Source organism: Rana temporaria, chromosome 6 (genome assembly GCF_905171775.1).
Source record: "Rana temporaria chromosome 6, aRanTem1.1, whole genome shotgun sequence".
NCBI lineage: Eukaryota > Metazoa > Chordata > Amphibia > Anura > Ranidae > Rana > Rana temporaria.
In genome coordinates this window covers 208,446,011-208,463,421 of record NC_053494.1, presented here as the reverse complement: position 1 = coordinate 208,463,421, position 17,411 = coordinate 208,446,011, and the positions used below count along the sequence as shown (strand labels likewise).

The following is a 17,411-nucleotide window of genomic DNA, read 5'->3' as shown; positions in this document are numbered from 1 at the left end:
TTAATCATGGGGGGGGGGAGACGCAAGCCCAGGGTCCAATCAATATTAAAGACGGCCTTGATGTAATCATATGTTTAATTAAAGCTGAACTCCGGGGTAACCATATATTATCTAAATCCAGTTCTCGTGTGTTATTTCTTGAATCTCGGTGAGCTTTGTGTATTTCTTCCTGATCTGTGCAGTAATCCAGTGTGAGACTTTCTGTAATAAAGACCGCTCACTGCTGCTCTCTCTCCTTGTGCAGTGTGACTGGTCTGGTCTCCGCCCCTTCCTGAAGTTTTCTGCAGACCACCTGTAGTGGGTGGGGTCTGCTGGACCCCTCCCACGGTTCTGCTGTCGGTACAGGCTGTGTACATCACAGCGATGATGTCACTGCTATTTGTACAGGGTTATCTCTGGGTTTGTAGTGCACAAAGTGGATTTTTATCTTTTGTTGCTACTGAGGATTGTGTTTAAAAAAAAAAAGAAGTGTCCGAAATTTAGCTTTAAATGTTTAACCACTTGCCACCCTTAAGATGTACTTGTATGTCCTAGGGTTTCAGTGGTCATACTGGGGTCATGGTTACAGCTGTAGTCGTGACCTCCTGTTTTTTTTTTTTTTTTTTTTGAGCCAAGGATGCTGAATAGAGAAAGTGATCTGTGCGGCTATACAACCGCTGGATCACTTTTACATGCAGTAGCACCTTCCAGGCCTCTCCCGTTCCACCAGGAGAGCCAGTGACTGACGCTAGCGGGTTTTGCCGTCTGACTTCTGTTCCCCAATCGTCTTTATGGTCTATGAAACCGGAAGCAGCAAGGATTTTATCAGGTTTGGTTTGTTACAAGCCGTTACTGGCTTGTGAATGCATCTGATCAAACTAATCGTGGTTTGATCAGATGATTTTAAGGGCAGAGGAAAGATCTGAGGTCCAATAGATCCCCAGATGTCTCCGTAAAGAGGACCTGTCACTGCCTATGCTATCACAAGGGATGTTGTTCATCCCTTGTAATAGCAATAGTATTCACACTGTTGTGTGCAACAGTTGTTTGTTATCATTGGTCAAAGCCATAAGTCGCATCCAAGTTGCACCCATCCAAAGTTGCACCCATCCAAAGTTGCATCCAAAGTCGGTGAAACTTTGGAGTCCTAAAAGTGTGAATGGAGCCTTAAAGTCTAATAGCCATATTTAGGTAGAGTTACGCCGGCGTATCAGTAGATACGCCGTCGTAACACCGAATCTGCGCCGTCGAGAATTTAAGCGTATTCTCAAATTGAGTTACTCTTAAATGTTGCTAAGATACGACCGCCTGCGCAGTCGTATCTTAGCTGTCTATTTACGCTGGCCGCTAGGGGAGTGTACTCTGATTTACGCCTAGAATGCGTAAATCAGCGAGATACGCCTATTCACGAACGTACACTTGCCCGTCGCAGTAAAGATAGGTCGTTTACGTAAGGCGTTTTCAGGCGTAAAGATAAACCACCAAAAAGATGGCGCAGCCAATGTTAAGTATGGACGTCGGAACCACGTCGAATTTTAAAATTTTTGCGCAAGTCGTCCGTGAATGGGGCTGGCCTTAAATTTACGTACACGTCGAAAGCAATGAGTCTTTGCGGCGTAATTTGGAGCATGCGCACTGGGTTACGTCCACGGACGGCGCATGCGCTGTTCGATAAAAACGTCATTTACGTGGGGTCATACTTTAATTACATAAAACACGCCCACCTCTTCACAATTTGAATTAGGAGCGCTTATGCCGGCACATTTACGCTACGCCGCCGCAACTTACGGAGCAAGTGCTTTGTGAATACTGCACTTGCCTCTCTAACTTGCGGCGGTGTAACGTAAATGACATGCGCTACGCCCGCACAAAGTTAAGCCGGCGTACGTGAATCTGGCTAATAGAGTGGGGACTCTTGGTGACTGGTTCTCTTTAGGGGTAAAACCTTTTATTTGTGTACATAAAACAGCTTTAACACTTTGTGATCTGGCTTACAATCATTTTATTCTCTCTCTCCCTGCAGGGATCATAGTGGAGGTAATAAAGCTCTGAAGAAACATTACAAGTCATGCCGGGTGTACGGGAGCGCCTGCGACGATATCCCAGAACTGACACAGTACGTGAATCCTGAGGATGGGGGGGATGTAGTGGACCATGCTGATTTTACAAAATGGATAGTTTGCTTAAAAATATAATGTATTACTTTTCTAATGGCACATCAATATCATTATTTATTTCTTCTATTGTAGCTAATTTATGCTAAAAGGAAACTTCAGACAACTATAAAAACCCACTCCCCCTTACAATCCAGGGTTCCCCATCAGGCCCCCCCCCCCCTGCATCTGTGTCCTTGTTAGGGCCCCCCTTGCATCTGTGTCACCATTAGGGTCCCCCCCCCTTGCATCTGTGTCACCATTAGGGTCCCCCCTTGCATCTGTGTCCCCATTGGGGTCCCCCCTTGCATCTGTGTCCCCATTGGGGTCCCCCCTTGCATCTGTGTCCCCATTGGGGTCCCCCCTTGCATCTGTGTCCCCATTGGGGTCCCCCCTTGCATCTGTGTCCCCATTGGGGTCCCCCCTTGCATCTGTGTCCCCATTAGGGTCCCCAATTACAACCAGAGTGCCCATTAGGGTCTCCCCTTGCATCTGTGTCCCACTTACATCTTTGTCCCCATTAGGGTTCCCCCTTGCAATCCAGTGTCCCTGTCGGGCCTCCCCCTTACATTCTGGGTCCCAATCAGGATCCCCCTTAAAATCAGGGTCTCCACTTACACCCAGGTCCCCTTAAAGGGGCTGTAAAGGTACAATTTTTTTTCCCTAAATAGCTTCCTTTACCTTAGTGCAGTCCTCCTTCACTTACCTCATCCTTCCATTTTGCTTTTAAATGTCCTTATTTCTTCTGAGAAATCCTCACTTCCTGTTCTTCTGTCTGTAACTCCACACAGTAATGCAAGGCTTTCTCCCTGGTGTGGAGTGTCGTGCTCGCCCCCCCCCTTGGACTACAGGAGAGTCAGGACACCCACTAACACACAGCTCCTTACTCTATCTGCAACGTAGAGAGCGTCCTGACTCTCCTGTAGTCCAAGCGAGGGGGTGAGCACGACACTCCACACCAGGGAGAAAGCCTTGCATTACTGTGTGGAGTTACAGACAGAAGAACAGGAAGTGAGGATTTCTCAGAAGAAATAAGGACATTTAAAAGCAAAATGGAAGGATGAGGTAAGTGAAGGAGGACTGCACTAAGGTAAAGGAAGCTATTTAGGGGGGGGGGTTCCTTTACAACCCCTTTAAGGGTCCCCCATACAATCGGGGGTTTCCCCCTATAACCTGGGTCCCAATGAGGGTTTCCCCCTGTACAATTAGTGTCCCCCCCCCCCCTTACACCGGGGCCCCATCAGACCTTTAATCCTCAGTCAGTGCACATTGAAGATACACAACTGACCCTAGCTAGGGGCCAGATAAAATCTTGTAGGGGGTTGGATGTCTACATTTGGAGACCCCCCTCCTCTACATTATTCTCTGCGCGGCAGAAATCGCACTTGCGAGAGTTCTGTAGTGGAAATCCACCGGCTTCTTTTGCATTACAAAAATCTCATACAATCATATTTCAGGCACTGGGAGCCAGAGGAGGGAAGTGTTTTAGAGATGACTATTGGACCAGTGAGGGATTAGGAGCTATTAGGCACGTCATGATTAGCAGTTTGGTGTTGTCTGTGTGTGTGTCTGTGTCTCTGTGTGTGTGTCTGTGTCTCTGTGTGTGTGTGTGTGTGTGTGTCTGTCTCTGTGTCTCTGTGTCTCTGTGTGTGTGTCTGTGTCTCTGTGTGTGTGTGTGTGTGTGTGTGTGTGTGTCTGTCTCTGTGTCTCTGTGTGTGTGTCTCTGTGTGTGTGTGTCTCTGTGTGTGTGTGTGTCTCTGTGTGTGTGTGTGTCTCTGTGTGTGTGTGTGTCTCTGTGTGTGTGTGTGTGTGTCTCTGTGTGTGTGTGTCTCTGTGTGTGTGTGTCTCTGTGTGTGTGTGTCTCTGTGTGTGTGTGTCTCTGTGTGTGTGTGTCTCTGTGTGTGTGTGTGTCTCTGTGTGTGTGTGTGTCTCTGTGTGTGTGTGTCTGTGTGTGTGTCTGTGTCTGTGTCTCTGTGTGTGTCTGTGTCTCTGTGTGTGTCTGTGTCTCTGTGTGTGTCTGTGTCTCTGTGTGTGTCTGTGTCTCTGTCTCTGTCTGTGTCTCTGTCTCTGTCTGTGTCTGTGTCTCTGTCTGTGTCTGTGTCTGTCTGTGTCTGTGTCTCTGTCTGTGTCTGTGTCTGTCTGTGTCTGTGTCTCTGTGTGTGTCTGTGTGTGTCTGTGTCTCTGTGTGTGTCTGTGTCTCTGTGTGTGTCTGTGTCTCTGTGTGTGTCTGTGTCTCTGTGTGTGTCTGTGTCTCTGTCTCTGTCTGTGTCTGTGTCTCTGTCTGTGTCTGTGTCTGTCTGTGTCTGTGTCTCTGTGTGTGTCTGTGTGTGTCTGTGTCTCTGTGTGTGTCTGTGTCTGTGTCTCTGTGTGTGTGTCTGTGTCTCTGTGTGTGTGTCTGTGTCTCTGTGTGTGTGTCTGTGTCTCTGTGTGTGTGTGTCTGTGTCTCTGTGTGTGTGTGTCTGTGTCTCTGTGTGTGTGTGTCTGTGTCTCTGTGTGTGTGTGTCTGTGTCTCTGTGTGTGTGTGTGTGTCTCTGTGTGTGTGTGTGTGTCGGGGGTATAATTTGACCAGATTTTGAGTGAGCTCTAGAAAAAATAACTTTGCACATTTTTATTTAATGCCATTTTATTCCTCCCTCCAGTGCGCTAGCTGACCGAGAACTGCTTACCGTCGGGCGCCTGCAGTTTCAGGCCTACTTCACGCCAGGTCACACGGTCGGTCACATGATCTACGTGCTGGATGGCAAGTCTGGTGACGGGCCGGACTGCCTGTTCTCAGGGGACCTCCTCTTCCTCGCCGGCTGCGGTAAGACCAGAGGCGACACTGTTTGGTGTTCTTAGTAAATAAATGACATCCCAAAAATTCCAAAAAAGTATATAAAGTGCAAAAAAGGGATAGAATAGGGTGACAACCAAAAAACAAATTTGTATATGAGATTGTTCTCTGGCACACTACTGCACTGATCATCTGTTTTAACTGTCGTTCATTAAAAGCAACTGCTGGAATGTTTGGATGTTGCCGAGAAACACGGACAGTTTTTGTTCCAGATTTTTGGATTAGTAGAACCTAACAAAAAAAAAAATCTAATATACGCTATATTGTCAAAAGTATTGGGACGCCTGCCTTTCCACATACATGGGGCCAGATTCAGATAGATTCCTCTATCTCTCTGCGGGCGTAATGTATCTCCGATACGCTACGCCGCCGTAATTTTGGGCGCAAGTTCCGTATTCAGAAAGGACTTGCGCCCTTAGTTACGGCGGCGTAACGTATGTGTGGCGGCGTAAGCCCGCCTAATTCAAATGGGGATGTGGGCGTGTTTTATGTAAATACACTGTGACCCCACGTATTTGACGTATTTTACGAACGGCGCAAGCTCAAAATTACGCCGCAAAGCCTCATTGGTTTCGACGTGTACGTAACTTACGCAAAGACCTATTCGCGAACGACTTATGCAAACGATGTAAAAATTTCAAAACTCGGCGCGGGAACGACGTCCATACTTAACATTAGCTACGCCTCATATAGCAGGGGTAACTTTACGCCGGAAAAAGCCTAACGCAAACGACGTAAAAAAAAAACGCCGGCCGGACGTACGTTTCTGAATCGGCGTAAATACCTAATTAGCATATTCCTCGCGTAACTATACGGAAGCGCCACCTCGCGGCCAGCGTGAAAATGCAGCCTAAGATACGACGGTGTAAGACACTTGCACCAGTCGGATCTTAGGGAAATCTATGCGTAACTGATTCTCTGAATCAGGCGCATAGATACGACGGCCGGCACTCAGAGAAATACGACGGCGTATCAGGAGATACGCCGTCATATCTCCTATATGAATCCGGGCCATGAACTTTAATGGCATCCCAGTCTTAGTCTGTAGGGTTCAATATTGAGTTGGCCCCGCTCTTTGCCGCTATAACAGCTTCAACTCTTCTGGGAAGGCCGTCCACAAGGTTTAGGAGTGTGTCTATGGGGATGTTTGACCGTTCTTCCAGAAGCACATTTGTGAGGTCAGGCACTGATGTTGGACAAGAAGGCCTGGTTCACAGTTTCTGCTCCAATTCATCCCAAAGGTGTTCTATTGGGTTGAGGTCAGGACTCTGTGCAGGCCAGTCAAGTTTCTTCACCCCAAACTCGCTCATCCATGTCTTTATGGACCTTGCTTTGTACACTGGTGGGAAGTCATGTTGGAACAGGAAGGGGCCGTCCCCAAACTCTTCCCACAAAGTTGGGAGCATGAAATTGTCCAAAACGTCTTGGTACGCTGACACCTTAAGAATTCCCTTCACTGGAACTAAGGGGCCAAGTCCCACGAAGGGAAGGAAGTTACCGCTCCAGGTGGGTGTGTTGAGAAAATCAGCAACGGTTCAGGAAATCAAGGGTGCTGGCAATGCACGAAGCAATAGATATGAGGAAAGACGGGATGGACAGCCGCACTCCAAAAAAAACATGAGGTTGTCTTTATTGTAAAAAATGAATAAAAAATGCACTACAAAACAAGCAGAACCCAGGGAAAACGGCCAAGGGGCAAGCCCCACCCCTGAAAAACAACCCCACACAGTAACCCCCCCCCCCCCCACCAAATGATTTGGACCAGTGCACAAAGCAAGGTCCATAAAGCCATGAATGAGTTTGGGGTGGAGGAACTTGACTGGCCTGCACAGAGTCCTGATCTCAACCATTGGGATGAAACAGAGTGGAGACTGCGAGCCAGGCCTTCTCATCCAACATCAGTGCCTGACCTCACAAATGTGCTTCTGGAAGAATGGTCAAACATTCCCATAGACACACTCCTAAACCTTGTGGACGGCCTTCCCAGAAGAGTTGAAGCTGTTATAGCTGCAAAGGGCGGGGCCAACTCAATATTGAACCCTCCGGACTAAGACGCCATTAATGTTCATGTAAGGGCAGGTGTCCCAATACTTTTGACAATATAGTGTATCTTTTAAGAGAAGGCGGCCTGCTGTCTGTGAATCACTTGCGATCCACGCTGTCAGGAAATGTCAGAAATAACGTTTTTTTTACCCCTCATTAGAGAAGGCTGATTGCATAAACATCGCCGTCCCTCAATGATCTGGCTCTCATTTCCTCTGCACAGCGACTTGGACAGGTTCCAGTCTTCTGCTTTATTCTGCTGCCTCTGAGAGGACCGTCCTGGGCAGCTGGCGGCGGCGGCATGCATCTCATTACAGCGGATGGATGTGAATTCTGCTGCGGTGGCTTTGTAATAGAACTGGGAGGAATAATGAAGAATGCTTAAAGCGGGAGTTCACCCAATTTTTTTTTTAACATTAGATTGATGCTCATTTTGTCTAGGGGAATCGGGTGTTTTAGAGAGCGATCTTCTCCGCCGCTTCCGGGTATGGGCTGCGGGACTGGGCGTTCCTATTTGATTGACAGGCTTCCGACCGTCGCATACATCGCGTCACGAGTAGCCGAAAGAAGCCGAACGTCGGTGCGGCTCTATACGGCGCCTGCGCACCGACGTTCGGCTACTTTCATACCCGGAAGCGGCGGAGAAGATCGCTCTCTAAAACGGTAAGTACGGCTTCGATTGTAAAAAAAACACCCGATTCCCCTTCACAAAATGAGCATCAATCTAATGTTAAAAAAAAAAAGGTTTTTGGGTAAACCTCCACTTTAATGTTCCAACACAGAAGAATTGATGACCTCCTTCTTCTGAAAATGCCAGTTGCCTGGCTGTTGGTCCTATTTCAGGCTTCAGGTTTTCATTCCCTTGAGGCCCCTGACAGACCTATTCTCTTAGCTCCCAACTATCCCTGATCCTAATTTGGAACAAAGTCCCTCTGTCCCTCATTCCTCCTCATTTGTCCCTCATTTTGGTCTGATCTCTATAGTTGTATATAAAATGCATTTTATATCTTTCAAAAAGTGTTTCCCAGCGCTAAACTTCATCTGATTTCTAAATTTCTACATTTGTAAATTCCAAAAGCCAACATAAAGGAATAGTGGTGGTAAAAACAGCACTTGTGGGTTTAACTAATCTTTTATTCATGTTTAATCCTGCTTTAAGGGGGTGTGGCAGGGGGTGTGTCCTATACCTACATATTTTTGCTAATGGGTGTCCCTCATTCCCATCTCAAAGTTGGGAGGTATGCGATATATATATATATTATATATATATATATATACATACATACATACATACATACATACATACATACCATCCATACATACATACATACCATACATAATGTGTGTGTGTGTATATGTGTGTGTGTGTGTATGTGTATGTATATATATATATATATATATACTAATACTAGGGTTGTCCCGATACCACTTTTTTAGGACCGAGTACAAGTACCGATACTTTTTTCATGTACTCGCCAATACCGATACATTTTTTTTAAATGTGTCCCCAAATGCAGCCGTGTCCCCCCACATATATGCAGCCATGTCCCCCCACATATATGCAGCCATGTCCCCCCACATATATGCAGCCATGTCCCCCCACATATATGCAGCCATGTCCCTCCACATATATGCAGCCATGTCCCCCCACATATATGCAGCCATGTCCCCCCACATATATGCAGCCATGTCCCCCCACATATATGCAGCCATGTCCCCCCACATATATGCAGCCATGTCCCCCCACATATATGCAGCCATGTCCCCCCACATATATGCAGCCATGTACCAAAAACCAAATACAAGTCCAAAGGAGAAAGAAGGTTTGCTTTTCAGGGTCCTAGACTATGGAACGCTTTACCAACCAGCATTCGGTTGGAGGAAAACCACCTGACTTTCAGAAGACGAATCAAAACTCTGCTCTTTTGATGACATGAGACACGAACAACTAGCGCCCAGAAGCGATTCAGTTCGCATGCGCCGCGCTTTATAAGTTTTTCATTCATTCATTCATTCATGTCCCCCCACATATATGCAGCCATGTCCCCCCACATATATGCAGCCATGTCCCCCCGATGCAAGTATTCTATTCAGGCATCGGGGGCATTTGCGGGAGTACAAATGCTTCGCTGCTTTCAAGCAACCAATGAATGAGCCGGGAAGACAGCCCAGAAGCCTGCACGTTCACGGTGCAGGACTTTCGAAGGGTCAGGAAAGTAAAGGGGGGCCCCGGGGGGGGGGGGCGCTAATCGGCAGATGTTTTTTCACCTTAATGCATTAAGGTAAGAACTTTTACCTTTACAACGCCTTTAATGTAAAGTTCAAAAATTTGAGTTGAACGCTTTTAACCTTTTTAGACAGTCTTGTGTTCTGGATGACGCAGATCACATTTGGCATAGCTCTCTGAGTGCATACATATGCTGGGAGTAGTGCTCAGGGGTCATGACTACCTGCAGTCTTTCCTCCGTCATCCTGATTGGTGGGCACTGGGTGTCTTTCACCCTGGAAGACTGAGGACATCTTGTGTTGAAAAAGAGGAACTTTATCTTCATACTTGGTCTGGCTCACTGACTGCTCAAGAGGGCAAGCAGGGCAACCCAACAAGTGACCTCTTCCTGTTGTCCCATACGTATCCTATTAAGATTCCTAAAGAAGAACTCAGTTTTTTTTTTGTTTGTTAGTTTTTGTATCTTTTAGCCAAACCTAAAAAAGAAAAATTTACTCCCCTGCAGATTTTGTAAATGTGTCCACTTACAAAGAAATGAAGGGTCTAATTCAGTGGTTCTCAACCTTTTAGTGCCGTGACCCCTTGATACAATTTTCCAAGTTGTCGGGACCCCTAACAGTAAAATTATTTTCATAGCGTGGGTTGTCAGAACCCAAGGCAAGAAAAGTAATTTGCGCCCCTAACCCATGGAAAGTTGGCGCTCCTCGAGTTCCCTCCACTCGTACAGTATTAAAACCTCATATGGTAAATTTTAGGATGTACCTCTTTTTTTCTTTGTTCTCTTTTCTTTCCCTTTTATCTCTCGCTATCCTATCTTCATGTTTTTTCCCCCATCCCTCTCTCTAGCCGTCTTTCTTGTTTTTTCTCTTATTCTTTCTCTCTCTTTGTTTTTTTCTTTCTTCCTCCCCCTCTTTTTCCTCTCCCTTCCATGTATTCTCTATTTTTATTTCTTCTCTTACTCCTTACTCCTTGGTGGTGGGGAATGGGATGAGTGCAGGGGCGGACTGACCATTGAGTCACTCGGGCACTGCCCGAGGGCCCCATCATGGTTGCCAGGCTCAGTAAAACCAGGGACAGTATGTAAAAATCCGTGTTTTTTTTTTTTGTTTTTTACATCTGTCCCTGATATGTCCGAAACTGACATGCTTTTGATGTGAAAATCCAGAGATTTTATCAGCCCCGCCTCTGCACTGCCTCCTGGCATGGTGGCCATCTGTAAGCCCGGGGACCCTATAATCTTCTATTGCCTGGGGGCCCCATGAGTTGTCAGTCTGCCCCTGGATGAGTGGCAATGCTGGGGGGAGTTCTGATCAGTCAACTTAGGTGCTCTTGATCAAGGTCATCTGCTGATCTGAGAACTGTAGTGGGGACTTTTAATGGCAACTATAATCACAAAGTAGTGTTACTCACTGTGTCTCCGACTTTGTGGTGTCTCATAGCAGTGACACCTATGCTGAAATCGGTAGATGGGGTCTTCTCCAGCCCCTCCCACCTCACAATCCTCACCAGTCAGCGGACCTCCAGTCTCTGCCCCCCAGCAATGCCGTGAACTGAATGGGTGGCTGCGAAGAGGCTGAGTGGGTGGCCGTGAGCTCCAGGAACAGCCTAGCTGGGTGGCCACAGGCTCCAGAGACAGCCCTGCTGGGCAGCTGCAGAAAGGCTGGGAGATCGGTGTGGGCTTCAGGAACAGCCCAGGATTTGGTGACACCTGGCAAATCATCATTTGACCCCCGAGGGGGGTCCCGACCCCCAGGTTGAGAACCACTGCTCTAATTGTTATAGGTATAAATTATATGATGGAGACAGAATATCAATCCAAAAGTCCAGAAAAACACACAATACAAATGTTACTTATTTTACTCACTGAACTGCAACTCAATTTATTTTTGATGCTCTACCAACCAACAATAATTCTGCCTCCCACAGACTGGCTACAGTAGGTGCGCATGTGGTACAGAGATTAGTCCTGTCACTTTAAAGAGTTGCTCCTTATGACAACTCATTATGTGTATGAAAGACCTGTCCACAGAATCTTTCTTGCATTCAAACCTCACTATCATGGGCAACACCAAAGAGCTGACAAAGGACATTGGGGAGAAGACTATAGACCTGCACAAGGCTGAAATGGGCTACAAGACCATCAGCAAGAAGCTTGGAAAGAAGAAAACTGTTGGAGCGATTATTCACAAATAGAAGAAATACAAAATAACCATCAATCGCCCTCGGTCTGGAGCTACATGTAAGATTTGGCCTCATGGGGTGAGGATGGTCATGAGAAAAGTGAGGGATCAGCCCAGAACTACACGGGAGGAGCTTGTGAATGATCTCAAGGCAGTTGAGTTGAGCGGTATCTTAATATAGTGCGGTCTTACCCTCGAAGGGTCCCGACGCGCAGTTGGACCACAGTCGGCAAACAAACCATTGGAAAATCCTGCAGCACCCGCAAGGCCCCCCTCCTCAAGAAGCACATGTACAGCCAGTCTAAAGTTTGCCAATGAACATCTAAATGATTCAGAGAAGTTTTGGGAGAAAGTGTTGTGATGAGACCAAAATTTAGCTCTTTGGCATCAACTCAACTCGCTGTGTTTGGAGGGAAGAAAAATGCTGACAATGACCCTAAGAACACCAACTCTACAGTCAAACATAAAGGTGGAAACTTTCTGACTGGGGGCTGTTTCTCTGCTAAAAGCACAGGCCGACTTTGTCGCATTGAGGGGCCAATGGACGGGGCCATGTATTGTAAAATCTTGGATGAGAACCTTCTTTTCTCAGCCAGAATACTGAAGATGAGTCATGGATGGGTCTTCCAGCAGGACCTTGACCCAAAATACCACCAAGGCAACAAAGGAGTGGCTCAAGAAGAAGCACATTAAGGTCATGGAGTGGCCTAGTTAGTCTCCAGACCTTTATCCTATAGAAAATATATGGAGGGAGCAGAAACTTTGAGTTGCCAAGCGACAGCCAAGAAACCTTAAGGATTTAGAGAAGATCTGTAGAGAAGAGTGGAGCAAAATTTCTCCTGAGATGTGCAAACCTGATCACCAACTACAAGAAACGTCTGACCTCTGTGAATTCCAACAAGGGTTTCTCCACCATCATGTGTGTGTGTTTTTTTTTTTTTTTGTTAGTTTTTTTCTGGATTTTGTCTGTATCATTTAACTACTTTCCGACCTGCCGCCGCAGTTCTATGGCGGCAGGTCGGCTCCCCTGCGCGAGAGCCTGTACAATAACGTCGGGTCTCTTAGCGGCCACTAGGGGCGCGTGCGCGCCGCCCCCCGTTCGTCCCTGACTCCCGCCGCCGCCGGGCACCTGCGATTGCTCGGTATAGAGCGAGGACCAGGAGCTGTGTGTGTAAACATACAGCTCCCGGGCCTGTCAGGGGAGAAATGCCTGACCGTCTGTTCATACAATGTTTGAACAGCGATCAGTCTTTTCCCCTAGTGAGTCCACCCCCCCCCCCTACAGTTAGAACACACCCAGGGAACATACTTAACCCCTTCCCCGCCCCCTAGTGTTAACCCCTTCCCTGCCAGTGGCATTTTTATAGTAATCCAATGCATTTTTATAGCACTGATCGCTATAAAAATGCCAATGGTCCCAAAAATGTGTCCGAAGTGTCCGCCATAATGTCGCAGTACTGAAAAAAATCGCTGATCGCCGCCATTACTAGTAAAAAAACGACCCCCTATTTTGTAAACACTATAACTTTTGCGCAAACCAATCAATAAACGTTTATTGCTATTTTTTTTTTTTTTTACGAAAAATATGTAGACGAATACGTATCGGCCTAAACTGAGGGAAAATTTTTTTTTTTTTTTTTATATATTTTTTGGGGGATATTTATTATGGTAAAAAGTAAAAAATATTATTTCTTTTCAAAATTGTCGCTCTATTTTTGTTTATAGTGCAAAAACTAAAAACCGCAGAGATGATCAAATACCATCAAAAGAAAGCTCTATTTTGGTGGGAAAAAGGACGCCAATGTTGTTTGGGAGTCACGTTGCACGACCGCGCAATTGTCAGCAAAAAGTGCTCTGGTCTTTGACCAGCAATATGGTCCGGGGGTTAAGTGGTTAAAATACACCTATAATAAAAAGTATAGACCCTTCATTTCTTTGCAAGTGAGCAAACTTTCAAATCTGCAGAGGATCAAATCATTTCCCTACTGTATGTCTGCGTGTAATTATGAAACTAAATTCTAAAATGCAAAGAACAAAAAGTTCTAGTTTGGATTAATTGTAACAATATAACAACATAAGACTGTCGGCTCCAGCAGTGCAATAAAAAAGCACCTTTTTAAAACATTAAAATAAAACCTTCACCGCCACTCGCTGTTCTTTTCTATATTCCTCTGCTGACTTTTTTCTGATTGCTCTCCAATCCCCCCCCCCCTCCCTCCCTTCTCGGGGTCCTCCTTTAATGATTCCTATGCACAGAGGAAATCTTTATCTAACATTCTGAAATATTTTAATGGGACGCGTCTCTTCTGCTGAGTGTCTGATAACACCCTGGGGCAGTCTAATAAAATCCTGACTCCTGAGTTATTGGAAGGGTGCGCTAGAGAAGCCCCTCCAAGTTCTTCTTCTTTTCCCGCGGTTGCCATGGAGGCGGCTGAGCTTTTCCCGCTGTGCGCTGACCCAGCTTATTGTCAGAGGAGAAGAATGGCGATGAAAACCTCCATGCTGCTTGTGAATGACTCTCAACATTCTTTATATTCCACAGACAGGAGTATAATATGGATGAAACTTGCTTTCAAGTTGCCCATGTTTTATTTTTTTATTTTTTTCAATCTAAGAAATTGTGAGTTTTTGGTAAATACATTGAAACACTTTCACCCACAATGTTGAGTGATGGGACTCCAGCATTTCCTTGTCCTTTGTACCTAAAATCTTGTCTGTCTGTCTGGTTTGCCCTCCTATGAGAACTAAATGATCTCGCGCATTTTCTGGACTTGGAAGCATTGCATGAATCTATCTCTGGTGTCGCATAAGTATTCTATGTAGGCGCAAGTTTCTCTGTAAATAAAGGCAAATTGTAATGTTTTTGGGTCTATATTTTTAATGATATTTTGAATGGTTAACAAGAGAGATATGAAGAGAAACCAAGAGAGCATGAGGCCCATATTTCTCTTTCCATTTCTGTACCGCATGCTGTCTTTTTTCAGTTTCTTAATCGCCTTTCTATTTTTCTCTTTTTTTTCATTTTTTTTTTTTTTTTCTTTCTCTCTCCTTTTTTTTTTTTTGTTTTTCTCGCTCCCTTTCTCGCGCGCTCTCTCTCTCTCTCTCTCTCTCTCTCTCTCTCTCTCTCTCTCTCTCTCTCTCTCTCTCTCTCTCTCTCTCTCTCTCTCTCTCTCTCTCTCTCTCTCTCTCTCGCCCTTGCCCTCTCTCTCCCCCTTGCCCTCTCTCTCTCTGTCTCTCTCCCTTGCCCTCTCTCGCCCTTGCCCTCACTCTCTCTCGCTCTTGCCCTCACTCTCTCTCTCGCTCTTGCCCTCACTCTCTCTCTCGCTCTTGCCCTCACTCTCTCTCTCGCTCTTGCCCTCACTCTCTCTCTCGCTCTTGCCCTCACTCTCTCTCTCGCTCTTGCCCTCACTCTCTCTCTCGCTCTTGCCCTCACTCTCTCTCTCGCTCTTGCCCTCACTCTCTCTCTCGCTCTTGCCCTCACTCTCTCTCTCGCTCTTGCCCTCACTCTCTCTCTCGCTCTTGCCCTCACTCTCTCTCTCGCTCTTGCCCTCTCTCTCTCGCTCTTGCCCTCACTCTCTCTCTCGCTCTCTCTCTTTCCCGCTCTTGCCCTCACTCTCTCTCTCTTTCCCGCTCTTGCCCTCACTCTCTCTCTCTTTCCCGCTCTTGCCCTCTCTCTCTCTTTCCCGCTTTTGCCCTCTCTCTCTCTTTCCCGCTCTTGCCCTCTCTCTCTCTCTTTCCCGCTCTTGCCCTCTCTCTCTCTCTCTCTCTTTCCCGCTCTTGCCCTCTCTCTCTCTCTCTTTCCCGCTCTTGCCCTCTCTCTCTCTCTCTCTCTCTCTCTCTCTCTCTCTCTCTCTCTCTCTCTCTCTCCCCCTCCCTCTCTCTCTCCCCCTCCCTCTCTCTCTCCTTCTTTTTTTCTCTATTGGGTGCGAACAGATAGGCGTGTTTTTTTTCTATGTTTTATTTGGTGTTTGGTGCATTGTATGCCAATTTCAAGACTAGAATGTTTGTTTGTTTTTTTATTTTTTCTAAGGAAACTTTTGTATAAAAAATTTCATTGCCGTTTTTTTTTTTTTTCTTCTTCTTCTTCTTCTTCTTTTTTACATAGTGTAACATATTTTGTTTTACTCTGTATCCATCATGTGGTCCTTTTTCAAAGCAAACATTAATAATTTTCATGTCGCTATATAAATCCTGTATAATAATAATAATAATAATAATGTATTTACTGTCTATACAGGGAGAATGTTCGAAGGTTCGGCAGAGACGATGCTGAAGTCGCTGGACACCGTGACCTCTCTCAATGAAAGCACGCTACTCTGGCCCGGTGAGTGGTCACAATTCTTGCCTGCAGCCAAGTCATATTTGTCACGGCGGATAAGATACAGGAGAGAACTCCGCATTAGAATTCAGACTATTATCCGTAAAGCTTTTAAAGGAGCCAAATTGTACTATAGTGACACCTGGTGGTCAGAACATTACATTAACAGGACCCATCACCTGCCCACATCTTGCTTACACAGTGTGCAAAGGGATCGTTTACTAGTTGGCAGATAATTCATTGAACACCTATTTTCATGTCTGTCTAAGTTCGCCATCGAAGATGATAGATTGGGAGAAGGGTTAGACTGTCAAGTTTTTTTTTTTTTTTTTTTTTAATATATATTGCAGTGTGTGAAGTTTCCCCTCACTTTAACCACTTAAGCCCCGGACCATTTTGCAGCTAAATGCCCAGGCCAGGTTTTGCGATTCGGCACTGGGTCGCTTTAACAGACAATTGTGCGGTCGTGCGACGTGGCTCCCAAATAAAATTGGCGTCCTTTTTTCCCCACAAATAGAGCTTTCTTTTGGTGGTATTTGATCACCTCTGCGGTTTTTATTTTTTGCGCTATAAACAAAAATAGAGCGACAATTTTGAAAAAAATGCAATATTTTTTACTTTTTGCTATAATAAATATCCCCCAAAAACATATATAAAATTTTTTTTTTCCTCAGTTTAGGCCGATACGTATTCTTCTACCTATTTTTGGTAAAAAAAATCGCAATAAGCGTTTATCGATTGGTTTGCGCAAAATGTATAGCGTTTACAAAATAGGGGATAGTTTTATTGCATTTTTATTAATTATTTTTTTTTTACTACTATTGGCGGCGATCAGCGATTTTTTTTTTTTTTTTTTCGTGACTGCGACATAATGGCGGACACTTCGGACAATTTTGACACATTTTTGGGACCATTGTCATTTTCACAGCAAAAAATGCATTTAAATTGCATTGTTTATTGTGAAAATGACAGTTGCAGTTTGGGAGTTAACCACAGGGGGCGCTGTAGGAGTTAGGGTTCACTTAGTGTGTGTTTACAACTGTAGGGGGGTGTGGCTGTAGGACTGATGTCATCGATCGTGTCTTCCTATAAAAAGGATCACTCGATCGATACGCCGCCACAGTGAAGCACGGGGAAGACGTGTTTACATACGGCTCTCCCCATTCTTCAGCTCCGGGGAGCGATCGCGACGGAGCGGCTATAAACGAATAGCCGCGCCGTCGTCCCGGATCGCTCCCCGAGGGAATCCGCACGCAGCGGAGGGGGTCCCGATCGGACCCCCCACCCGCTAGAAGGCTGGGACGTATATATACGTCCTTCTGCCTATCCGTGCCATTTTGCGGACGTAAATAGTCGTGCGGCGGGCGTTAAGGGGTTAACAGGGGCACAGACAAAAACGCGTTCAAGCTCCTTAATGGCTACAAAATGGGTAAATCCACTTTTTGTGCACCAATTACCTCTGTAACCCCAGATATTATTAAAAGTAGTAGTGACCTAATCGCTGTGCTGTACAAAGTCAGTGCGGGGAGCAGAAGAGACCCTACCTGCAGGGGGAGACTCGCCAGGCTCCACCCCCTACAGGCTGCCTGCAAAAACTACAGGAGGGGGCGGAGACGAGACCAGTCCCCCCGCACAAGAAGAGAGAGCAGCAGTGAGTGGTCTTCCAGATCTGTGCAGA

At 46.0% G+C, this 17,411-nt stretch overlaps 1 protein-coding gene across 1 annotated transcript in view; it reads left to right on the top strand.

Moving 5' to 3' along the window:
- Positions 1-17,411, top strand: part of LOC120944224 (probable hydrolase PNKD) — a 126,247-nt gene that overhangs the window by 98,311 nt on the left and 10,525 nt on the right. Inside the window, exons 5-7 of the mRNA XM_040358190.1 lie at positions 2,003-2,095; positions 4,772-4,935; positions 15,653-15,739. Of these exons, the coding sequence (XP_040214124.1) occupies positions 2,003-2,095; positions 4,772-4,935; positions 15,653-15,739 (344 nt within the window). The remainder of the gene's footprint in view (positions 1-2,002; positions 2,096-4,771; positions 4,936-15,652; positions 15,740-17,411) is intronic.